This window comes from Perca flavescens, chromosome 22 (assembly GCF_004354835.1).
Source record: "Perca flavescens isolate YP-PL-M2 chromosome 22, PFLA_1.0, whole genome shotgun sequence".
Taxonomy (NCBI): Eukaryota; Metazoa; Chordata; class Actinopteri; order Perciformes; family Percidae; genus Perca; species Perca flavescens.
Genome location: NC_041352.1, coordinates 11,518,789 through 11,545,740, shown reverse-complemented (window position 1 = coordinate 11,545,740; position 26,952 = coordinate 11,518,789). Strand labels below are relative to the sequence as shown.

At 44.2% G+C, this 26,952-nt stretch overlaps 1 protein-coding gene across 2 annotated transcripts in view; it reads right to left on the bottom strand.

Annotated features, from left to right (window-relative positions):
* The window catches only part of LOC114549379 (nuclear mitotic apparatus protein 1), a 108,175-nt gene that overhangs the window by 45,183 nt on the left and 36,040 nt on the right, over positions 1-26,952 (bottom strand). For both annotated transcript variants that reach the window (XM_028569654.1, XM_028569655.1), the window contains exons 7-10: positions 26,431-26,514; positions 13,723-13,842; positions 5,817-5,984; positions 4,042-4,221 (exon numbers count right to left, since the gene is read on the bottom strand). In XM_028569654.1, the coding sequence (XP_028425455.1) occupies positions 4,042-4,221; positions 5,817-5,984; positions 13,723-13,842; positions 26,431-26,514 (552 nt within the window). The remainder of the gene's footprint in view (positions 1-4,041; positions 4,222-5,816; positions 5,985-13,722; positions 13,843-26,430; positions 26,515-26,952) is intronic.

The window sequence follows — 26,952 nt, the reverse complement described above, 5'->3', positions numbered from 1 at the left end:
TACTATAAATAAAATTAAATTGGAGACGCACTGTGCTGGAGTGTTAACAATAAATAAAATAATTGGTCATCACACTAAAATGTAAATGGACTGTATTTATATAGCGCTTTTCAAGTCTTAACGACTACTCAAAGCACTCTGACATAGTACGGGAACCATTCATTCATTCATACACTGTGGCCAAGGATGCCGTACAAGGTGCCACCTGCTCATCAGATAAACATTCACATACATTTAACTCAAGAGTTCAGCGTCTTGCCGAAGGACACTTCAACATGGGACTGCATGGTCAGGGATCAAACCACCAACCTTCCCATTGGCAGGCGACCGCTCTACCACTGAGCCACAGCCACCCCATCTAACATTCACAGAACGTGTTGTCATGCTGCATCTTATAAGTAGCGATGGTCCGATACTGATACTGGTATCGGCTCCGATACTGCCTAAAACGCTGGTATTGGTATCGGGAAGTACTGAAGTTTATGCACCGATCCGATACCACGTAATAAAGCCCTAAAGAAAATCTACGTTAAAATAGTTTATTTATGTTCTTTTTCCGTTATAACTGACTGTCAAACTGGAGAATAAAAGAAAGTTCTGTGGCATTCATTGTTTGAGTTTGTTCATGTTTTACAAAGAGTTTAACCTGAGCCAGACAGACAACAAAGTTAAGTAAATAATATCACTTCTATACAGGGATAGTAGTATACAGTTGTTAAAACATAATAAAATATATGACACATTGGTATCGGATCGGTACTTGGTATTGGCCGATACGCAAGTTCAGGTATCGGAATCGGTATCGGGAGCAAAAAATGGTATCGGACCATCTCTACTTATAAGATATACATAAAATTGAAAATGAGTAACACAAGTTCTTACGCTGCAGCAAACTGGAACAAAAATGCGTAATACTTTCAGGTTTTTTTTTCTTCTTCTCTTCTGCTTTGAATAGTCACCATGCAGATTTGAGTCACTGATCAGCTCCCACTAGTGTATTTAGAATAAAACAATAATAAAAAAATAAAAAGTTGTGATAGGTTGGAGAGAACCCTCAGAAATAAAAGCTTTAACCTTCACATGGCAATGCCGTTTTGGTGTGAAAAACTGAAAACTCTACCCATTTGATCATAAGGTATCTCCCATTATCCTTTATCTCTACTTTGCTTCCTCCCCACATCCTACAACCTCTTTCCCTTTTCCACATTTCTCACACTAAATCCATCCGTCTGCCTCGTTCATCCCCCCCCTATTTTCTCCCTCCTGTGTGCATTTATGACCGTAACATTTAACAGAGGAGCCTCCAGACAACCATGCAAGTGACTTCAGGGTTCTGAGAAGATGAAGCAGGTCATCTCTGAAACAAAGCCCCCTTGTCATGTTAATGGCTTCACTACTGTCAAGTTTCTCAGCGGGGGAGTTTGGAACACTTTAACCACATGTTAAAACTACAGCAACATGTGGCCATTTGCGTGATGGTGATGTGTGTGAGTTAGTGAGGTGGAGAGAACTACCAATAGAGATCGAGAACAAGTAAAAAGGGCTACAGATAAATAAAAGATAAGGGATTAAAAATGACATTAAGGAGAATTTTGGGCTTGAAAATATTTTTACGCAAAAAAGCACATCAACATCTGCTTTTATTTTGTGAATTCCCCCATGCCACTTTTGTTGTTTTTCTTTACATGTTGATTTTGCGAGTGTCAAAATCAGTGTTAAATGATAACAGTTAAAAATTTAAACAGAAACATATTTGCATTGATTTTTATTAACCCTAGGACCCCAAAAATCAAAAATACATATTTTACCTCTTCCCTGTAGTGCTATTTATCAATCTAGATCTGTTCTGGTGTGAACTGACCAGTGTTGGAGATATCAGCCGCAGAAATGTCCAATATAATGGAACTAGATGGCACTCAGCTTGTGGTACTCAAAGCGGCAAAAAAAATTATTTGAAAAACTCAACAGCAAATCAGGACCCGGTTACTCAAAATTCCAGTTACTTTGTTGCGAGCAGTTTCATGTAGGAATTATTTTCTTTCTACCAAACTACACCCGCCAACCCTATCGCTGCACAGAAGGAAGCTTACGCTACTTCTTGGTGGATTAAGCACCACAAGCCGAGTGCCATCTAGTTCCATTATACTGGAGAGAAGCAAGACATCTCCATGGCTGATATCTCCAACAATGGGCACCTTGCACCAAAACACTCTAGATTAATAAATAGCACTAGAGGTAAGAGGAACATGTATTTTTGTTCTTGGGGTGAACTGTGCCTTTAAGTCAGACCTGTCCTCCCTCTTCTCTACTCCATGTCCTATTCTACTCCCCAATTCAGTGAATTAGATCTAAAAAAATAAAAAGAGTGTACGACTCATTCTTTACATAAAAGACAAACTGCTTTCCTATTCTTCTGAGCAAATAAGCCTAAGTGAGAGGGGGAGAGAATAAGAGGGAGAGTGAATCAGCAGCGTACATTTCCGATGAAGGAGAGCGTGTTGACAGTATTTGTTCAGCTGTGCTAATGTTAGGACATTTAGCGCTGCAGAGGAAAATACTTAACACAAAAGTTCTCTCAGTTTCACTTACAGTTATATTCAAGTGGCAGGCACACTATTTTTAAAACACACCTACTGCTACCACTGTCCATACAATAAAGGAATGAAGTGTGCATGAGTGAATGCAAAGCTTAGTGTGTGTGTGTGTGTATGTGTGTGTGTGTGTGTGTGTGTGTGTGCGTGCGTGTGTGTGTGCGCGCAAGAGCGTAATAGATCAGAGAAAGAACAGTTTTAGTGCATAAAGCAGGGCCAGATGTGGAGCAGAAACCAGATCCTTGGACAGAGTGTAATAGTCCAACGCACGCGCGCGCGCACACACACACACACACACACACACACACACACACACACACACACACAGAAAGTATAGCTAATTGCACACAGTGTACATCCACAACAAAACACACACAAATAAACATTTGACAAATCTTCAGTGCAGACTTGTGAAATACTAAACAGTTTGCTTCCATCCAGCAGGGTGGCAACTGAATCAATGTTCACTCCACAATAGTGAATTACGAGAGGTCAAAAATATGCTCTAAAATGTTTAATTAAAGTGTTATTTTATCCAAAGCCCATTTGCTGTGATATAACATGAGCTACAGAGCATGCAATCTTTTAAATGAGCACACTATAAACTCAGAGACTGTAACAAAGCCTCAGTTAAAGCTGACAAAATATTGACCCTTACCTTAAAAATATTCTAAAATCAGCCAGTCAAGCGGGCTTGCAAATGAAAAGGACTGAACCTCATCGTGTGCGGCTTTCCTTTTTTTGTACAAATGCAAGACCTTGAAAATCACCAATGGCTTAGAGAAAGGTATATTTCCAACCTGATTAATGGAAGATTAAATACAAACCAGTGGGCTCTAACATATGCTTGTGGTATGTTACGAAAAGGGCAGAGCATAAAAAGGTCTAACAAGCAATATAATATATGAACGTGATTTTTGAGTTGTACTGTAGTCCTAGCTGGGGGAAAAATCCCATTTCAGCAGAACAATACAATTGTATGTCAAGTCTGTCTTCGTCAAAAGTGTGTGTTTTTATATTAAGGCTCTAAATATCAGAACATCCCATTACCTATTATCTAAAACCTTATTATCAGGTAGAAATAGACAATGCCTGTCACAGTGAATATTACGTTTGAAAATTGAATATTTAAATGAATCCCTCACCTGTACGAACCTTCTTATCAGCCCCATTGTGGGAAAAGACAATGCATTACATTAAAGTGGATATTATATTTCATCTCTAGCCTGTAGAAATTGCATATTTTCAGTTTAACCCTTTCTTCCTGACATTGTCCACTTTGTGTTAGCGAAAGAACCCACTGATAATGTGTCAATGTCAACAATACATTGCCAACAACAGGGAGGTCAAATGCACACGTCTAATACAATGGCAAAGTTGGACAAGCAAAGTTTTGCAAGAACTTATAATTCAATATTTGAATGAAGACCTTGAGGAAGAAACCAATTACCTTCTTTGCAGTGGTGTGACGCACATGTGTTATCTCCTGCTGCAGATGGTCCATCTCTTTGTTGGCATGGTCCAACTGGTCTTGGATCTGCTGCCTCTGCTGTCTTTCAGTGTCCAGGCTGGTTTTGGTCTGATCCTGGGTTTCACTGATGTCACTCAACATGCACTCGCTGGTTTGTAACTGAGGGGAGAGAGATTAATAAGTACAGTATTTCTGGTTTGAACTCCCTCCAAAAGGCTGAGAGAGGGACAGTCATAGGCAGGCGGGCAGCTGTAGCGAGAGCTGAAGAGGAGTGAATGAGAGTGGGTGAACCGTTACAACATGATCCAAGCAGGAGGAAAAGCAGATGAAAGTATAATTTAGGGACGATCGCCTCGGCTCTGTCTCCATAGCAGTGAAAAGGAACATCATAAAGGCTTTGTGCCATGCTGGGGAACTCTACAGTTTCTGCTTTGACTCAGGACCAATAAAACTGCTTGACTACACATCATAAAGTCGTACGACGCTAAGTGTAGTGTTTCTCGAACCTTAGGACAAGGCTCACGGAGAGTCATGGTCCTTTTTCTGTGTTGCGCATCAGAAAAGAGAAAGATTATGCTATTATTAGCAAGGGTCTTTGGAAAACCTCACATTTCTTTAATGCACTAGGTACATCGAAATAATGCTGCCAATCTCATGTGCACACACCACTGCAATGGCTGACAGAAACCAGTGTGAAATGGCTGCTGATGTAAACAGTTCAAAATGTCTGATGTGTCACTAATAATATACTTAAGCTGTATTGTGCAAATGAATTTGGACTCTGATATGAAACAACAATCCACCAATGAGGTCCTTAAGGTAACAGGGAAATGGAGTTTGTGTTATAAAAGTAAGGCCATACAGTCATAATCTAAGAGAGTCTTTCAAGTATTGTCTAAGTCAAGTAACTAACATGGTTTTATGTTGAACATACTTGGTCTAGTTGGCTGCCGGGCACCTGCACCGAAACACTAGGAGCAGATGAATGACTTGGCTTGGTCAAGGACACAGTAAATGGGTAATTTAAGCCTAAAACACATCACTGCCACACGTCACACTGATACACCTAGAGGGGGCGAGAGAAGGAAGTAAAAGAAGGAGAGAGAAAGAAATACTGTGGGGAGTGAGACATAGAGAGAGAATTATAAGAAAGAGGAAAAGGACAACGAGAGAAACCTAAAGGCCATTCCATTCATCATGCGTATGACTCTTTAATGTTCCCATACATTACCATTGGTTCTCATTGGGGCAAGGGCGAGACTGGACGAGGGAGATGAGAGAGGAAAAGTAAGGCAAGAAAGAAAGAATATGACGAAAAAATAATGAACAGACAAAAGAAAGAAACAAAAACATTTAACCCCTCCCCCACTCTTGCTCCCTTCTCTTGACTAAGTGATATTCACACGAACATGGTTCTTTATTGTACAACGAAGCAACCCTCTGCGGAGCTAAGATGGTGGCGATGAGTTATTAAATATGGAGAGAGGGCGAGAGAGGGAAGGTGGAGGAGGAGGGGAAGAAGGACGGATGATTAACTGTGAAGGAAGTAAAAAATGAGGAGAATTCCCTGATGTACCTGACTGGATTTGATTTAGAGAAGGTTGCCCAATTCTGTTCCCTATTTAAGTAGAGCTCCCCTCCTGCATGTGTGTGTGTGTGTGTGTGTGTGTGTGTGTGTGTGTGTGTGTGTGTGTGTGTGTGTGTGTGTGTGTGTGTGTGTGAGAGAGAGAGAGAAAAGAGAGTGTGTTACCTACTTTGCTCTGCAGTGAAGCCCGGCTTTCTTTGAGTTGTGCGATGTCTTGGACCAGCTGTTGTGTATGTTTCTCCTTCATAGCCAAGGTTCCCTTCAGAGAGTCCTGTGTGGCTCGCAAACCAACCACATCCTGGTCCAGGTGCCTCACATGCTCCTCTCTCTCTTTCATCTAACACACACACACACAACCATGGACAATGAACCAGTCTGTACTGAGTGCATACACTACTACTACAGCCTGTAGGTTGTCTCTGTCTTGTGTCTATGCAGATGCCAAACGTAAGCATATTACTTTACAAAAGTAGTATGCATGGAGGCAACCTTTGACATTACTATTAGCTACTTACTACAAAGTTAATAGCTTAATTCATACATTTTACAATATGCTTCCGTGTTGTCTATATTATTTGTCGCTTTATTTATTTGTCACAAGTATTTTAGCTATCCCATGGGCCCACCACCTGTGGGAGGAACCGCTGGGGTCGGGTGCGCTGCTACACGGGTGGCAGTGAAGGTCAGGGGCCTCGACGGACCAGACCCGGGAAGCAGACGCTGGCTCTGGGGACGTGGAACGTCACCTCTCTGTGGGGGAAGGAGCCGGAACTGGTGCGGGAGGTGAAGCGCTACCGGTTAGATCTGGTGGGGCTTACCTCTACGCACAGTCTCGGTTCTGGAACCATACTCCTGGATAGGGGTTGGACTCTTTTCTTCTCCGGAGTTGCCCAGGGTGTGAGGCGCCGGGCGGGTGTGGGGATACTCACAAGCCCCCGGCTGAGCGCCGCTGCGTTGGAGTTTACCCCGGTAGCCTCCCTACGCCTGCGGGTTGTGGGGGGGGGAAACTATGACTGTTGTTTGTGCATATGCACCAAACAGGAGTTCGGAGTATTCAGCCTTCTTGGAGACCTTGACTGGAGTCCTGCATGGGGCTCCAGTGGGGGACTCCATTGTTCTGCTGGGGGACTTCAACGCGCACGTGGGCAATGATGGAAACACATGGAGAGGCGTGATTGGGAGGAACGGCCTCCCTGATCTAAACCAGAGTGGTTGTTTGTTGTTGGACTTCTGTGCTAGTCATGGATTGTCTATAACAAACACCATGTTCGAACATAGGGATGCTCATAAGTGTACTTGGTACCAGAGCACCCTAGGTCAAAGTTCAATGATCGATTTTATAGTCGTTTCATCTGATCTGAGGCCGTATGTTTTGGACACTCGGGTGAAGAGAGGGGCGGAGCTGTCAACTGATCACCATCTGGGGGTGAGTTGGGTCAGGGGGTGGGGGAAGACTCTGGACAGACCTGGTAAGCCCAAACGGGTAGTGCGGGTAAATTGGGAACGTCTGGAGGAGGCCCCTGTCCGACAGACTTTCAACTCACACCTCCGGCGGAGCTTTTCGTGCATCCCTGTGGAGGCTGGGGGCATTGAACCCGAGTGGACAATGTTCAAAGTTTCCATTGCTGAAGCTGCGGTGAGGAGCTGTGGTCTTAGGGTCTTAGGTGCCTCAAGGGGCGGTAACCCACAAACACCATGGTGGACACCGGTGGTCAGGGAAGCCGTCCGACTGAAGAAGGAGTCTTTCCGGGATATGTTATCCCAGAGGACTCCGGAGGCGGTTGCACGGTACCGAAGGGCCCAAAGGGCTGCAGCCTCTGCCGTGAAAGAGGCAAAGCAGCGGGTGTGGGAGAAGTTTGGAGAAGATATGGAGAAGGACTTTTGGTCGGCACCAAGGTGCTTCTGGAAAACTGTTCGCCACCTCAGGAGGGGGAAGTGGGGAACCATCCAAGCTGTGTACAGTAAGGATGGGACACTGTTGACCTCAACTGAGGAGGTAATAGGGCGGTGGAAGGAGCACTTTGAGGAACTCCTGAATCCGACTAATACGCCCTCTATGTCAGAGGCAGAGCTGGAGGATGATGGGGGATCATTGTCAATTTCCCAGGTGGAAGTCACTGATGTGGTCAAACAACTCCACAGTGGCATAGCCCCTGGGATTGATGAGATCCGTCCAGAAATGCTCAAGGCTCTGGGTGTGGAGGGGCTGTCCTGGTTGACACGCCTCTTCAACATTGCGTGGAAGTCTGGGTCAGTGCCAAAGGAGTGGCAGACCGGGGTGGTGGGAACCTCAGATTGAAGAGGAACAATGCGGATTCCGTCCTGGTCGTGGAACAACGGACCAGCTCTTTACTCTCGCAAAGATCCTGGAGGGAGCCTGGGAGTATGCCCAACCGGTCTACATGTGTTTTGTGGATCTGGAAAAGGCGTATGACCGGGTCCCCCGGGAGATACTGTGGGAGGTGCTGCGGGAGTATGGGGTGAGGGGGTCTCTTCTCAGGGCCATCCAATCTCTGTACGACCAAAGTGAGAGCTGTGTCCGGGTTCTCGGCAGTAAGTCGGACTCGTTTCAGGTGAGGGTTGGCCTCTGCCAGGGCTGCGCTTTGTCACCAATCCTGTTTGTAATATTTGTGGACAGGATATTGAGGCGTAGTTGGGGTGGAGAGGAGTTGCGGTTCGGTGGGCTGGGGATCTCATCGCTGCTCTTTGCAGATGATGTGGTCCTGATGGCATCATCGGCCTGCGACCTTCAGCACTCACTGGATCGGTTCGCAGCCGAGTGTGAAGCGGTTGGGATGAGGATCTGCACCTCTAAATCTGAGGCCATGGTTCTCAGCAGGAAACCGATAGAGTGCCAACTCCATGTAGGGAATGAGTCCTTACCCCAAGTGAAGGAGTTCAAGTACCTTGGGGTTTTGTTTGCGAGTGAGGGGACAATGGAGCGGGAGATTGGTCGGAGAATCGGCGCAGCGGGTGCGGTATTACATTCAATTTATCGCACCGTTGTGACGAAAAGAGAGCTGAGCCAGAAGGCAAAGCTCTTGATCTACCGGTCAGTTTTCGTTCCTACCCTCACCTATGGTCATGAAGGCTGGGTCATGACCGAAAGAACGAGATCCAGGGTACAAGCGGCCGAAATGGGTTTCTTCAGGAGGGTGGCTGGCGTCTCTCTTAGAGATAGGGTGTGAAGCTCAGTCATCCGTGAGGAGCTCGGAGTAGCCGCTGCTGCTCGCGCGTCGAAAGGAGCCAGTTGAGGTGGTTCGGGCATCTGGTAAGGATGCCCCCTGGGCGCCTCCCTAGGGAAGTGTTCCAGGCACGTCCAGCTGGGAGGAGGCCTCGGGGAAGACCCAGGACTAGGTGGAGGGATTATATCTCCAACCTGGCCTGGAAACGCCTCGGGATCCCCCAGTCGGAGCTGGTTGATGTTGCTCGGGAAAGGGAAGTTTGGGGTCCCCTGCTGGAGCTGCTCCCCCCTTGACCCGACACCGGATAAGCGGATGAAGATGGATAGATGGATGGATGGAAGTATTTTAGCTGGTTACACCCCTATGCGCCCTACAGAAGTAATCATTTTAATTATTTTTTTTGGGGGGGCATTTTAGACCTTTATTTTCATAGGACAGATGAAATCATGAAAGGGGAGGGAGAGGGGGAATGACATGCAGCAAAGGGTCGAACCCGCAGCAATGAGGAGTAAACCTCTATATATGTGTGCCTGCTCTACCAACTGAGCTAACCTAATTATTCAAATTCTTGTACATACTATTGGATAAGTACAAGAATATATCTCACGCCAAACATCTTGTAATAGTCAACATCTTGTGCGCAGCAGCTCTCCAGAGCACCAGTTCTAACTGATCACTGTGGGAAGTCCAAGTATTGTTGGCAGATGTTCTAAAGATAATTCCATGTGGAAACAACAACTTTATCATGTTTTGTGTGAGGTCAATTAGCCCCTGATATTTTGTTTGGCAAATAATCAGACTGTAGTCTAATCATGACTGATATTTATAGTAGCATGTAAAACTGAAACATCATTATTCTCATCATCAACCTCGACAAATTTATCACCTACAGCAACATTATTTTTCACTATGACACAATAAAACATATTTATGTATACATGAAAACTACAACAAAATAAATGTTGCTGTGCCTTACTGTACACAAAATAGAGCCTGAGTTATTATTGGGGGGATAGAGACTGATTATTTCTAAGGAAGCAGACAGTGGTTGAACTCCTCACCCCGTGCATGAATGTGAGTGTGTGTGGGCGTGTGGTTCAGAACCCCTAGCCAAATCAAAGCCCCTATTCATTAACACTGTGTGAAATGAGCCCTGTGTTAGATTAGTAAGGAGGCTCCGCAGACAGTCAACACAAACACAAAGACATTTACATATACACGCACATGCACAACTTTGTCACATTGGGCCATTTAAGATTTGCGACCACACGCAATACAGACTCAAACAAACACACACATTGTCGGTACTTACAGCACAGTATCATTCTTTACTTCTCCTCTAACATCAGACTGTGGTTCTGGACTTGTGTCTTGGCACAGACACAGCCAACCTCTGGCTCCTCTGCAAACTATGCAGTATATATATCGTCCAACCTATTGTAACAGCGAGCTAAAGGTGGTCTTAAATGCAGTTAACTCATCTACAGCATGGCTAATGGATGGTAACAATTATAAGCAATGGGGCAGCCAGTATTGCGAAACTGAATTAAAATGACTCTTTAATCTGGATATTCCACCAATTTCAGTGTGACTATTGGGAAATAAAATGAGTTTCACAAAACTGAGACAATAAGGTGTGAATTTCAGGTGAAAAGCGATTATGAAGCAGAAGAGCACATTTTCTACGCATTTTAAATATTATCACCATCAATGTTAAACCAAGTTAAAGCAATATCTCCATAAAATGCAGATACTGTAACTGTTTTACTGTACTAACATGTTGATATTTCATACGCAATATACATTATATACAGTAAATTCTCTATAGTTGCCATCATCAACTTATATCATTACATTTTAACATAACTTGACTCTGTGTGCATTTTCTTCACTCTGAAATGAAAGAGTATCTACTATCAATTTAACTTCTATGTAATTTGGTAAAAAATGTTTAGGTTTATGTAGCAATGCACTGTGGCTGTGCTGTGTGTGCAGCACTCTCCAGCCCGTTATTTGTCAAGAAGTTATTTCTGTAAAGAATGAAAGTGTAACAGAATAATTTTCAGTATTTTGCTAAACTGAAAGCCTTGCGAGACAGGTCAGACAGGTATATGATCACATGTACACATAAAAGTAAACCCAAATCAGACATTTTCATCAACTGATTACTTTTTGTCAAAAAAAGGAGCGGAGCATCAAATCATGTTTGTGCCTGTATTGGATGTGTCAGATAAACTACACAGTTGGCTACTTCACAGTATAGGCCTATTGTGTGGCTCTGTTTCACATTTGAGGACATTTTAACTCAACTTCCCTCTAGTACCTCATGAGATAGTATTTAGTAGAGTAATATATAAAATATGTTTGCATCTGTATCTGTATCCTCAGATAATGTAATGTATGCTTATCTAAATAAAGGTGTTAAATCAGGATTGGTTAATTAACTAGGTTGGTAAACACATGATAGATTTCAACTATATGCGAAGACAAGAGCATACAAGAGTAAATATGGATAACACTGTAATGTATATATTATAAATACTGATTATTCAGTGCCATCTTTAAATTGTGTACTAAAGCTAGATTTGGCTGAGTAAAGCCAGTGGGTGCATTCTAAAATGAGTTAACGGCTGATGCAGCAGTGTGTGAATATTGCTACAATGACAGCATGGATTCTCTCATGGCAAAGTGCCTGCAGTAACATATAATCTGTAACTCTTTGCAATTGCAATCTGGCATGTTTAGATAATGAAAGTCACAAAAATATAAAAAAGCAAACATAAGCAGTTCTGTTACTTACTGGTCAACAAATATTATTTTTGCTTATATCATTTATAGTAATGTTTTAAAAAATATAGTATTCTACTCAATTTTCATGCAGTATAATGAATTTCCCACCACCCCCCTGTATGGTCCCTGATATCTATCTATGACGCAGATAGTTAAAGATCAAAATGTTTGTCGAAATTCCTCCTTTAACCAAGGACTTTAGCCACTGACTTTCAGAACTCCGTAATATTGTTACATAATTAATATACTATGGTGACTTTTCTCGACTCCAAATCTGCCACTATCAGAGATTAAAAGTTCCCATGTGGTCTGTGTAAAGTCTTAATTCTCCAGTGGGGGAGTATTGGATCTTGGCTGGAAGTCCTGAAGAAAGAATATCAGATTTTGATTTTATTTCAAATTAGTGCTTAAGCCTTGGACTTTCATATTAGTAGAGTCCCTATTGAGAGAGAAGCCTCAATCTGATCAAGTCTCATTACTTTAGCAATTAAGGTTTCGCCCCTGGGGTCCTCCCCTCAGCTCCTGCTCCCCCCGTCTAATGCTTCTTCTCCTCCTGTATCCTTTATTCTCTCCTCCTAGCCATCATATGTTTTTGCCACCAAGGCAGAGGAGAGGAGAAATGTAGAACGGCTTGCGCAAATCCTTGAATGGCCAAAGTCTATCCTCCATCTCGGATTACGAATAGAAATGGAACATTTGAGGACAAAGGAATGAGAAAAAAGAGAGAGAAAAAGAGAGAGAGAAAGAGATGTGAGCTGCAGAGTTAGGGGCACAGAAAGAAGAGAGAGAGAGAGAGAGAGAGAGAGAGAGAGAGAGATGTGAGTTGCAGAGTTATGGGCACAGAGAAAGAGGGAGAGAGAGAGAGAGTGGCTAATATAATTGAATTAAAAAGATGGAGCGGGGCCATTTCTAAGCAGGTGGGAGTGTGGAGTGAGAAAGAGCAGGCGGGATATTAACTTCTAATAAAAGAGAGATTAGAAAGTGGCTAGGAGGACTGCTCTGTCTTTACCTGTGGGAGTGACAGCCCCCACATAACCTTTCACTGCAATATGCACACTGATATTGGCCGCCATATTCTGAGCATACCACACACAGACATACAAACACATATACACAAGCATCCACGCACGTACCAGTGTCTCTGCACAAGAACCACATAACACAGCGTATACACACATATAGTAATAATATATGTGACATTTGAGGAGACGCACACACACACAGTCATGAGTGCAGTGTGACAGCAATGCATTATCAGCGCTCACTCAATGATCCAACAGGCGGCAGCCATCAGATAATGAAGACACAGCTCTTTGGGAAGCCGCGACTATACAGACAATTAATTAACTAATTGGTCTAACGAGCTCGTTAAAGCCGTGCTTTTTTGGCAGCCGGTGTGAATACATTAACAAGGCTAATTCAATTAAACAGGTGCAGATTTCACAGCTGCCTCTTTCACGGGCACACACACTCACAAACACACACACAACACAAACACAAATCCTACAGGTGTTGTGTATATCTTCGCTCCATTTGACTCTGATGTCTTTTTTCAGTGGAAGCTTGGCATTTGATCAGAAGCATAATGATATGCAGATCAAGTGGTGTGTACTTTGTGCGTTTGCCTGTGTGTTTCTGTCAGTGCTTGTGCCTCAATGGGCCGGTGTGCATTTGAATCAAAAGTACAGCTCAATAAGCTCGAGCAGCATTGGTAATCTGTGTAATTGAAAGTGTGTAAAATAGGTGGGTGAAAAACTGATTGAAGCGCTATGATAGCATACGTAAATTAGCTAACAGAATCTCAGGGGTCAACCAATAATTTTAGCAAAAGCTTCACCATGCAATACATTTCTTAATTTGCTCCAAAGCTTTTCAGTATTATACATGCAGGCGTGTACTTGTGAGTTCGACGGATACAAATAAATAGGCAGTCTAAATTCACAACATATTATTATTGGGTATAAGGAAAACAATTAAGATTTTCGCCAGTCTGACAATAGGACACATTCATTTAAGAATCTGTGACATGTATCATGAAACCATGTCTTTAAATTTCATGCAAAGAAAAGCATGTGTGTTTGTGTACACTTGGAATCTTACCTTTTGTCTCACTCCATTCAGCTCTTCAGTTAGTTGGTTAATCTTTGCCTCTTTCTCCTCCATCCTTCTCTCAAATAAGGTGCTTAGCTCGCCCCTTAAAGACACCATTTTGGCCTTGGCCTGGAACACAGTCAGGGCTTCATATTCATTCACTGGCATTAACTTTAGACAAAGCTGTGGCCTGTGTATTGTTTTCGCATGACTGAATGATTTTCTTGCCACAGAAAACACAGATATTGCCCATACCCATACTGTAATGATTGACAGTATGCACAGATTATACATATACATATACCAAACGCTAACACAAAGAAACATAGCAGAGTGGGCCTTTTGATCACACAGGGCTTGTCTGAAGATGATGGGTGAAGGTAAGTCTGATGTGTGATCTCCCTCTGTGTGTGTGTGTGTCTTTGTGTGGAAATGTATATGCATGGTGATTTGGTGGGTTTGGTTTGTTATGGCAGCGGCTACAGCAGAAGCTCCCTCATAGGCTGACTAAAGCGCTGAGGTCGGTGGTTAGCTAAACTCCCATGGAGATGATACCACTGATTAATTTTCTCCGGCTTCCTCTCCTCCACCCTCTCCCCCATCCATAGGTCCGCCTTCTTTCCCTTCCCCCTAGCCCCTTCAGCCACTGCTGAATATTAAATCAGTCCCTTTTTTAATTTCCAGATAACCACGGTTCATTTTTCTCCAAGTGTCATATAGCCATGACATGGTGTAGCAGCCTATATATTAGGGATGGCTGATGTGAGTTATTGTTATTGTTATCTTTTTTTCCATTTACTGCCTGTGTGTCCTACTGTACACCGTGCATGGCTAAATCATAACCTTCACATGTGGTACAAATATCGATAACACCATTAGCAATTTGCTGTGAAATTTCCTATCTTGACAGTTAGACATGTTGCGGTTTTAAGAGCCAAACGACACTAAAAGTCTCTGTTTCACCATAACGTAAATATTGCCAGTGGTGTTTTGTGTCGTGTTTGTTTCCTGCTAGGTAATAATGAAGTCCATGTTTGAGTGTATATGTATGTTTGTGTGTACACGCTGGCCAAGGATAAGGCGAAAAAGAGTTTTATAGTGATTTTGATTTTGCCACTACCACATAGAGACTGATGTTAAAGGGAACTGACACACACAGAACTAATGAATGCACAAGCAATCCTGCTGTTTGTACAATACATATTTGTGTGTGTGTATATATATATATATATATATATATATGTACATATAAAAATATAAATAACGTGTGTGTGTGTGTGTGTGCACACGTGTATTCTCTGTGAAAATACATACTCCGCCATTAATGTGTGCACACATGTGAACACGGACACACAGACAGACCCACACCATGGGTGTCATCACTCAATGTCCCAGCTGCAAATGAAATCTCATTCTCTCTAACAATCTGAGAAGCCCACTCTGAAATATCTCTTTGCCTCCTGCCTCCCCCCACCCCTCCTTTATCTGGTCTTCACTAAATCACCCCCTATTTTTTCTTTACCAATCTGCACACCTTTTACTTTATCCTTTATCCAAAACACATGCTGACCAGAAACCATCACACATGCAACCTGTGTGTGCTCATTTGTGTTTTTGTCAGTGTGATCAAATATTTACTATCCCCTATATTTTGCACACAAGTTAACACTTTGCTGTGCTACCACAAGGCTTTGTCCTGCATCCAGACATGTAACAACAGCTGCTCTCAGGTTTTAGCTTTTCCTCTCTTGCATCGTTGTGCCTTCCCATCATCATATTACTCCACATCACCTGCTTGCATAGCCTGGAACCTCGCCCAGGAAACTGGGGAAGTGGGAAGTGATTTGGAAAAATGAGGGCAATAAAAAAAAACACACAGGGATGAATGGAGAGATGTGATATAGGGTAATATGCTAACCCAATCAGCAGGCTGCTGTTTGCCGACAGTATAATCAACATATCGGCCTAATGTCATTACAGCTATATGAGAAATAATATTGCGTGAAATGATATTGCACGGCACATGCACGCCTGAGCTGTGCACACATGAACGGGCTCACACGTCCACATGTATGTATCACCTACTACTTTCCTGGCTCAGACAGGCAAGGGCACACACACACACACGGTGACACAAAGATGCTAAATTCTCCATGCATGCACACACTGCAAAAGAATTATACTAATTATTCATGTGTAAAGATTTCCAGCTTTCCTTCTAATATTAAGTAAAAGGAAAAAAGAAATGGCCAGTAAGACGAGAAGATTCCACTTGTTCAGGGCAATTAATTGATTGATTACTTTATGATTGTTATTGATTAGATAAAAAAAGGGTATTATTTTACCATGCCGACAATTTATTTAATTTGTTTTAAGATAAGATTTTAAGAAGTAAATTAGATTTATTTTAAAGGTTTATTAGTATTGGTATCAGTTAAAGTCGATATTTTTCACTTTTGTGCATGCATGCACGCGCACAGACACAGACTGCCCACTGGCTCTGACAAAAGAGGATAATAGTTAGTGTGTGGCTTCCATATCCTGAATGCATGAGGCCACTGATGGCCTCTATTGATGGACACTGGCGTGAAGCCATCACTCAAGTTATGGAGCTTTAATTGGAGACAGCATAAAACGATAAACCAAGAAACATGCATGGTTGAACAGCCCAATGTAAACCATTAATCATAGCGCAGGCAAAGACAAGTTGCCACCACATACACACACGCAGACATATGCACACACGTAAGATGGTGTACACACAGCTGCAGAAGAGCGCACACACACGCTGTCCTTGCACCACACACCTTGCATTTGTGTGCATATTTGCACACACACACGCACACAGTGAGTGTGGCAGAGACAAGTGTCCCAGTCACATATTCTCATGATAGATGACCCATTTAACTTTGATTTCTAGAGAAATGAGCTTGCCAGCAGTACAGGGTTACCACACACACACACTTACTCATTCATAATGCACACACATAGATACTATAAATGGGCTACATACAGTATATGAACTCACAGTGTACATTTAGTGTATATGTAAATAACAGCTTGCATTATTTTAAAGACACATGTATTCATACCCACACACACACACACACACACACACACACACACACACACACAACTTATTTGCATGAGAAGGGTTATAATATGGGGATGATTTGTGATGCAAGCAATCAGAAGTGAAGTAATTCATCAGTGGCCATGTCTAACGCACATGTCCACTGGTCATAAATAGAAATCTACACACATGCACGCTTACACCTGCTTGTAAAATCTGCACAATCCCACAGAGGAGAGAATAAATCAGCAAAAAGTTGACATGAAGGCAAGACTGTTGTAACACAAACCCACACAAATGTGCTCTCGCATACACATTCCACCCTCCACAAATACTTGGAATTAAATAAACTGACAGACACATGATATGTTTTAGGAAAGTTGGATTCAATGTAGCCCTCTTCACATCTGTAAAGCCTGGGAATCAAGTCACCAGTGTTGTCAAGATGAGTTTGTTTTCAAATGTTTGTTATGCACACAGCAGCTGATGTAGATTAATTTAGGTGTGTTTTTACAATGTGTAATACATAATTCTGGTTTGACTTGCCTTTGTTTTATTATTTGACTACTGTATATTATGAATTGTGACTTTCAAATATGCAATTCGGCTGTGCCATCTCATCTACCACTAATGCAAATAGTGATATAAAATATGAAATAGGAGATATGTATGGCCTGAAAATTATAACAAGACCATATTAGCTGTACCTTTTGTCTGTGACGACATGCAAGTAAAAAGCCATCAAAATGGTCAATAAAAGCAGGAAAATCCTCAGAAATATGTAACGATGTAGATCTGTTTATTGGAGTAGATAGAGATGTCACTCAGCGAGGAGAGGCTGATGTGAGGAAATTCTTGAAAAGATGAATTCTCACATTAAAAAAGGAAGATAAGACGTGAAGGGACTGCTGCTCTGACTGTAGTGAGAAGGTTTTTTCGTCCAATGGGAAGAGAGCAGAAAAGCTGAGAAAACTCAAGGTCTCGGTGTCAATGGGTTAAACAGCTCAGTAGGCTGACATGGAACCAGAGCAAGAGAAAACAGAAATTACAAGCATTGCTGTTCTTCTCTGTCTTTACCATCTCCTTATGTTTGTGTACAGAAGTGTGGTGGCTGCCAATTACAAAAGCATTTCTGTTCTGTTCTTAAGTTCCATGAGCAATTAATTTTTTTGCAAACGGATAATGTTGTAATCCAGGGACAGACCTTTTTTTTTATTTGGTCATTGATTGCAAATGTTAACACCCAAAAACCAACTGCACCCCATCACAGCCACTGTCCAGTGACATATGGGACAGTGTTGGTATTTAGACAAATGGATGGTGCAAGGATAAAAACCTTCCAAATATACACACACACAAACAACACACAAACGTTCCATACAGCGGTTGCAGCCCCTCAGCGCTCCTCCGTCCTCACATGCTTGGTTTCCCCATCTAATTGCTGCCATTCGTCAGTGTGTGTGTGTGTGTGTGTGTGTGTGTGTGTGTTTCTGTGTGAGTGAGTGTGTGTGTGTGTGTGTGTTGCCAAGTGCTCCTGTACTTTGTGTTGCTGTGCTTCTTTCGTTATTCTGTCACTGTAAATTTACAAACAACTGTTGTGAAAAGAGAGAAAGTAACAGATAATCAGGAAGAGAAAGACAGAAAGACGCAGAAACAGAGGAACACACACACACACACACACACACACACACACACACACACACACGCGCACACACGCACACGCACACACACACAGCTGTCACAGTGCCATAGGGCATACTAAACCTGTCAGAATTCAAACCTGCCTTGTACTCTGGCTTGCCAAGTAGAATTAGTCTCTCACATAATATGCCAGCCTCTTTACAACAAAGACCTACTTCCGTTATACTATATACTGTAGATATAATATTTTAAACACAATCAGAATCTCTTCACAATAAAAACATGTGTGTATAGGTTACTTTGTCTGAGGCGTTTTAGCCACTCTTCGGTCCATGGTGCAGATTCTAGGGATGAGAGGATGCGTTCAGAAAAGCAGTCAAATATCCAGTAAAGTAAGCAGCGGAAGAGTGCGTGAAAAAAACAAAACACAGATCCACATCCTTGATCATTGGTACAGAATCTTCTAAATAATTCTTCAGCATGGTGCAAATCAAAACTAAGTGCATAAAACAAAGTTAATTACAACTTAACTTGACTTATATCCATCTGATACTGACATGTAAACACATGAGACTGATTGCACTCTTTTGGGCAATCATGAAAATATGACTGATGTGCTGATGAATAAACCTGTTTATGTCCTGTGTGGCCGGTGTGTGTGTGTGTGTGTGTGTGTGTGTGTGTGTGTGTGTGTGTGTGTGTGTGTGTGTGTGTGTGTGTGTGTGTGTGTGTGTGATATGAAAGTGTTTGCAGTCGTTTAATAAGAAAGTCTGCATTATTACTTTTTTTTCTTTCACATGTGCGTGTGTGTGTGTGTGTGTGTGTGTGTGTGTGTGTGTGTGTGTGTGTGTGTGTGTGTGTGTGTGTGTGTGTGTGTGTGTGTGTGTGTGTGTGTTCAACATGATAATTTGTAAGTTTATGTTGTGAGGGGGCTAAACAGATAAGCAATCCACAGCTCAATCCTTCATCCTGCTCTGATTATAAATCAGCTGGAGCTCTCAGAAGCAATCAGCAAGAGCAATCTGCAGCTGCCACAGACACCTTATCAATCAGAGGGGACCATCACACTGTCACACACATAAACTTAAGAAATACACACTCCCATATCCGTACGGGCCCGCATACACAAAGACAAGTATGCCGCAATTGTAATTCTACATCCCCGCTCTGCAGCTTCTTCCCGCCTTTTAAAACTTCCTTCTCTCTTCTCTTTTTTTTTGTCTTATAAAACGGGATCACAAGAGTTTCATCCAGCTAGCTGCCTGGCGGCCACGGAACTGTGCAAGACGAGACACATCACTCCTAATTACAGTCTGATATTAATAACAGAGAAAAAATATTAATCTTGGAGGTAAACACTAAGCCGCTTAAAGGAAAATTGCAAATAAATCAGATTATCTTATAGGAATATCCACCGAATGGGCCGAGGGGGTAATGAGAAACCTGGGCCCAGCTCTCTCTCTCTCTCTCTCTCTCTCTCTCTCTCTCTCTCTCTCTCTCTAAAGGTGTGACTGGGTGTTTGTGAGCACATCTGTGTATTTATAAAACTGCAATACGACCCCCTCCCCCCACCACCACCAGCATCACCTTCCCTCTCTCTCTGCTGCTGTATTCATTTTTCACCTCCAATTTTATTTTTTCATCAGTCGGAGGGGGGGGGCGCCGCCAAGCAGATTCAATTAGGTTCTGTGATTGGGCCGCTGGCATTCAGCGGGGTCATTGAAAGGTTAAAGAATTCAGTGGCACAAACATGATTATGGCTCTGTAGCATTTGATCAAAAGTAAGGTTTGTCACAGCAAAGCGGAGCCCCTCGGTTTCTTGAACTGGTACCACCGGTTTGGCCAGAGTGTGATGTGAGAGCTGTTCCACGTGTTGGTTTTAGTTGATTCTTCCATTGAATGGTAATTACATGCTGAAGGTGCTGGATATACAGCAGGTAGGGAGAGATATACAGAGATATGCACATAAGCATGTGTGCGCACATGTGTGGCATGCTGCTACATCAGCAAGCATGGAAACACACAGATATATATGCACAGAAACATTAATTCTCTCTCGTTCCTTCTCTCTTTCTCACACACACTCACACACACACACACACACACACACACACACAGTAGCAGAGTAATAAAGCCCACCCTTGCAGTGAAATTAAAGCTAGTCAATGACACTGCGTGCCGAGTACACACTAAATCATTTTTATACCCAGATGAAACAGCCAACATAATACCAGCTCTGCACATGTATCCAATATCACCTGGAGACTATGAAAAAACAACAAAAAACCAAAACAACTAATCAAATATCATATTGGATGTGTCAGGTTCATGTCAGAACAAGAGATTGATACTAAATATAGGAAATATGGTACAATAACAGTATGAGATCTTTTTATATTCAAAATGGCCAAGCAGAGAGCACATTATGAGATATTGGATTGATAAACAGGCTGGGATGCTGTTGTTCGGTGAGTATAATAGAACAATAACGTTGCTCCTGGGTTAGCAAAAATTGCATTATGATTTTAATGTGTTTTACAGACACAAGCCCTTCACTGAGAGGAAATCATGTCAATAAATAAGCAGCCTCACATTTTAAAACAAAGAGAATCATAGTCAATGAAAAAAACGGAATGGTGTTTGGTTACTATCAAATATCTTACACAACATGGCAATGCATGCAGAAACACATCATCACTGCACATTGCGACCTCAGAAATATAAGATTGTGTCTGACGTCTTTTTAAACAATCTTTATGGACACATTTATATTTTACATATTATCACTGCTCGTTTTTGTAGGTTAATCTCTGAAAGTGAAATACTAAAAACTGAATAGTACAATGGCACAAAAGTTTGAAGTACATAACACTTTATTTTTTAGTTTAAATCTTTCATGGTGAGTATCTCAGAGCTACACTGCACCAAAGTTACAATGTACTCATATCACACACACACACACACACACACACACACACACACACACACACACACACACACACACACACACACACACACACAAAAGCAGGCTGATGACAATATAAGAGACTCAACGGCACTCAGTTTTAATCACATGGGAAACAATGAAGAGCCTCGTTTAGAGCTGCTGCGTTTATCTGTGTGTGTGTGTGTGTGTGTGTGTGTGTGAGAGAGAGTGAGAGTGAGTGAGTGAGTGAGTGAGTGAGTGAGTGAGTGAGTGAGTGAGTGTGTGTTTCTTCATCTCCCTATCACACCAATAGAAGGCTCAAATGGTTTTCATTTGACAGTGCACGTCAATCATCTCATTTTGGGAGTGACTGTCAATCACCTATTTCTCTCAAATCACCAGAAGCCACAGCCATAAGGGAGCTTTCCCATCTGCCACTATCGGCCACCTCAGGTGTGGAACACCAGCCAGCCGCAACCAGTCAATACAGCTGTTTGGTACTCCAGTCCCTTGCTGCATCCTAATTGCCGGTGCAACACTCAAATATGTCCTACACTTCCAAATTCTTGTGAAACCCCCCCGCCCCCCACCACTAAGCAATCCCCATTCCATACTCAAGATGGGTATTTACATGCCCCACACCACGGATAGCAAACAAGCTCATTTAAAAGTTCACATGCTAATGTGTGACATTTAATCCAAACTTTACACGGGGAAAAGGACACGCAACAATAGATTTTGATTCCTTTCTTGTCCGTGAATCTCATCATCTTTCGCCTTCCATATTTATGAGTCGAAAAGGCGGGACACCTTAGAGGGGAGTGAGGGGAAGGGACAGGGAGTTTAATATTTGAAAATTGGACTGGTTAGTGATATTTGCACTCCACCGTTTCCTTCTATGTTGATATTGTTGATATGCACAAATTACTCAGTTTTTATTTTGAAGCCACATGGCAGAAAACCACTAAAAAAGTAGCCCACTTCACACGTATGTGGTATTTAATTACTATGATGTTATCAATGCATTATCAACTTTAAATGTCTGCAGGCTCATTTTCAGCTGGCGAGTGTCCGTTTCACCAGCTGAAATGACAACTGTCTGCAATATCAGCTGTAGCTAATTAACGTAGATAATCCCATGTGCTAGCCAAATCACAAAGTGAAACTCTTAGCAGTTATCTGGTAAATGTTCTATGAAAGGCAGTGTCTGCATGCTCGGCCAAAGAATATTTCCTAGATACACCAGTCTGTATCGTTGTGATATTTCAAAAAAGTGGAACGAATGCCATCCATCCATCCATCTTCGTCCGCTTATCCGGTGTCGGGTCGCGGGGGGAGCAGCTCCAGCAGGGGACCCCAAACTTCCCTTTCCCGAGCAACATTAACCAGCTCCGACTGGGGATCCTGAGGCGCCCCAGGCCAGGTTGGAGATATAATCCCTCCACCTAGTCCTGGGTCTTCCCCGAGGCCTCCTCCCAGCTGGACGTGCCTGGAACACCTCCCTAGGGAGGCGCCCAGGGGGCATCCTTACCAGATGCCCGAACCACCTCAACTGGCTCCTTTCGACGCAAAGGAGCAGCGGCTCTACTCCGAGCTCCTCACGGATGACTGAGCTTCTCACCCTATCTCTAAGGGAGACGCCAGCCACCCTCCTGAGGAAACCCATTTCGCCGCTTGTACCCTGGATCTCGTTCTTTCGGTCATGACCCAGCCTTCATGACCATAGGTGAGGGTAGGAACGAAAACTGACCGGTAGATCGAGAGCTTTGCCTTCTGGCTCAGCTCTCTTTTTCGTCACAACGGTGCGATAGATTGAATGCAATACCGCACCCGCTGCGCCCGATTCTCCGACCAATCTCCCGCTCCATTGTCCCCTCACTCGCGAACAAAACCCCAAGGTACTTGAACTCCTTCACTTGGGGTAAGGACTCATTCCCTACCTGGAGAAGGCATTCCATCGGTTTCCTGCTGAGAACCATGGCCTCCGATTTAGAGGTGCTGATCCTCATCCCAACCGCTTCACACTCGGTTGCGAACCGATCCAGTGAGTGCTGAAGGTCGCAGGCCGATGATGCCATCAGGACCACATCATCTGCAAAGAGCAGCGATGAGATCCCCAGCCCACCAAACTGCAACCCCTCCCCACCCCGACTACGCCTCGATATCCTGTCCATAAATATTACAAACAGGATTGGTGACAAAGCGCAGCCCTGGCGGAGGCCAACCCTCACCTGAAACGAGTCCGACTTACTACCGAGAACCCGGACACAGCTCTCACTTTGGTCATACAGAGATTGGATGGCCCTGAGTAGAGACCCCCTCACCCCATACTCCCGCAGCACCTCCCACAGTATCTCCCGGGGACCCGGTCATACGCCTTCTCCAAATCCACAAAACACATGTAGACCGGTTGGGCATACTCCCAGGCTCCCTCCAGGATCCTTGCGAGAGTGAAGAGCTGGTCCGTTGTTCCACGACCAGGACGGAATCCGCATTGTTCCTCCTCAACCCGAGGTTCGACTATCGGCCGAACCCTCCTTTCCAGCACCTTGGAGTAGACTTTACCAGGGAGGCTGAGAAGTGTGATACCCCTATAATTGGCACACACCCTCTGGTCCCCCTTTTAAAAAGAGGAACCACCACCCCAGTCTGCCACTCCTTTGGCACCGTCCCAGACTTCCACGCAATGTTGAAGAGGCGTGTCAACCAGGACAGCCCCTCCACACCCAGAGCCTTGAGCATTTCTGGACGGATCTCATCAATCCCCAGGGCTTTGCCACTGTGTAGTTGTTTGACTACATCAGTGACTTCCGCCTGGGAAATCGACGACAATCCCCCCCCGTTATCCTCCAGCTCTGCCTCTAACATAGAGGGCGTATTAGTCGGATTCAGGAGTTCCTCAAAGTGCTCCCTCCACCGCCCTATTACCTCCTCAGTGGAGGTCAACAGTGTCCCATCCTTACTGTACACAGCTTGGATGGTTCCCCTTCCCCCTCCTGAGGTGGCGAACAGTTTTCCAGAAACACTTTGGTGCCGACCGAAAGTCCTTCTCCATGTCTTCTCCAAACTTCTCCCACACCCGCTGCTTTGCCTCTTTCACGGCAGAGGCTGCAGCCCTTCGGCCCTTCGGTACCCCTGCAACTGCCTCCGGAGTCCTCCGAGATAACATATCCCGGAAGGACTCCTTCTTCAGTCGGACGGCTTCCCTGACCACTGGTGTCCACCACGGCGTTCGTGGGTTACCGCCCCCTGAGGCACCTAAGATCCTAAGACCACAGCTCCTCGCCGCAGCTTCAGCAATGGAAACTTTGAACATTGTCCACTGGGTTCAATGCCCCCAGCCTCCACAGGGATGCACGAAAAGCTCCGCCCGGAGGTGTGAGTTGAAAGTCTGTCGGACAGGGGCCTCCTCCAGACGTTCCCAATTTACCCGCACTACACGTTTGGGCTTACCAGGTCTGTCCAGAGTCTTCCCCACCCCTGACCCAACTCACCACCAGATGGTGATCGGTTGACAGCTCTGCCCCTCTCTTCACCCGAGTGTCCAAAACATACGGCCTCAGATCAGATGAAACGATTATGAAATCGATCATTGACCTTCGGCCTAGGGTGCTCTGGTACCAGGTACACTTATGAGCATCCCTATGTTCGAACATGGTGTTCGTTATAGACAATCCATGACTAGCACAGAAGTCCAACAACAAACAACCACTCTGGTTTAGATCAGGAGGCCGTTCCTCCCAATCACGCCTCCAGGTGTCTCCATCATTGCCCACGTGTGCGTTGAAGTCCCCCAGCAGAACAATGGAGTCCCCCACTGGAGCCCCATGCAGGACTCCAGTCAAGGTCTCCAAGAAGGCCGAATACTCCGAACTCCTGTTTGGTGCATATGCACAAACAACAGTCAGAGTTTTCCCCCACAACCCGCAGGCGTGGGGAGGCGACCCTCTCGCCCACCGGGTAAACTCCAACACAGCGGCGCCAGCCGGGGCTTGTGAGTATCCCCACACCCGCCCGGCGCCTCACACCCTGGGCAACTCCGGAGAAGAAAAGAGTCCAACCCCTATCCAGGAGTATGGTTCCAGAACCGAGACTGTGCGTAGAGGTAAGCCCCACCAGATCTAACCGGTAGCGCCCACCTCCCGCACCAGTTCCGGCTCCTTCCCCCAGAGAGGTGACGTTCCACGTCCCCCAGAGCCAGCGTCTGCCGCCCGGGTCTGGTCCGTCCGAGGCCCCTGACCTTCACTGCCACCCATGTGGCATCGCACCCGACCCCAAACGGTTCCTCCCACAGGTGGTGGGCCCATGGGCTGGAGAGATGGGAGCCACGTCGCTTGTTCGGGCTGTGCCCGGCCGGGCTCCGTGGCAAACCCGCCACCAGGCGCTCGCCCGACGAGCCCGCTGTCTGGGCCTGGCTCCAGGCGGGGCCCCGGCTTCCTCCGGGCAGGGTCACTCCATCTCTACCTTGCTTCTTCATTGGGGTTTTTGAACCATTCTTTGTCTGGCCCCTCACCTGAGACCACTTTGCCTTGGGAGACCCTACCAGGAGCACAAAGCTCCAGACAACACAGCCCTCAGGTTCACAGAGACACACAAACCTCTCCACCACGATAAGGTGATGGTTCACGGAGAAGTGGAACGAATGGAAAGTGGAAAAACCCAAAACTCAGCCAAAGGGGTTGTGGTTGGGAGGGGTAGGTTGTGTGTGTGTGTGTGTGTGTGTGTGTGTGTGTGTGTGTGTGTGTGTGTGTGTGTGTGTGTGTGTGTGTGTGTGTGTGTGTGTGTGTTTTGTCTCCGGCTGACACATAGACACACAGCCGCACTGCATATTATATTCCCATGCAGACTTATGTTTATCTAGATTTTATTTGTACGCGTTGAGTATCAGGGCTAATGTGTTTTCTTAAATCTTCACTCCTGTGTCATTTACATGATCGCTAAAAAACATAACTGGGCCTTCTGAGGCCAGCTGATGAATTTTCATTGCATTTATAGTTTTTTTTTCGGGCGGTGGAATCAAGTCACAACAGTGACACACATGAATGCAGTGAATGTTTTATTCTTGTGTTTGACTTACCTCAGAGAGAAGGGTCTCCTCCTTCTGGTGAGACTCTGACAGCTCCCTGTTCTGTCGCTCTACCTGCTTCCTGCTGACCGCCAACTACAGAGAGACAGAGAAATGGTTCAATAATAGAATGATGAAAATGATGATAAGAAAAACTGATACTGAATTTGATATACTGTATTTTTTTTTCCGTCACATTTCAGGAACGTAAAGGTAAAAAAAAGACAAGGCACAAAAAGAAGGTAAATTAATCAGCAACCGGTCAACAGAAAGAAATACAGACATAGCTGAACCTACAGTGTTTTTTTGTGAGTGCCAAAAAGAAGAAAAAGGTTTGTGATGAACAAATAGTCAGCTTCTTTCCCTCTCTTTCTTTCTTTCTCTCTCACACACTCACACGCACCCACACAGATCGACCAGGACAGGCCAGGGATGAGCACACCCCATCTGATCTGTGGCCCGCTCATTCATTAGACCCATGCTCTCCCCTATTGATTTCAGCTTAAATAATGAGAAAGCTTATCCAAAAATCTT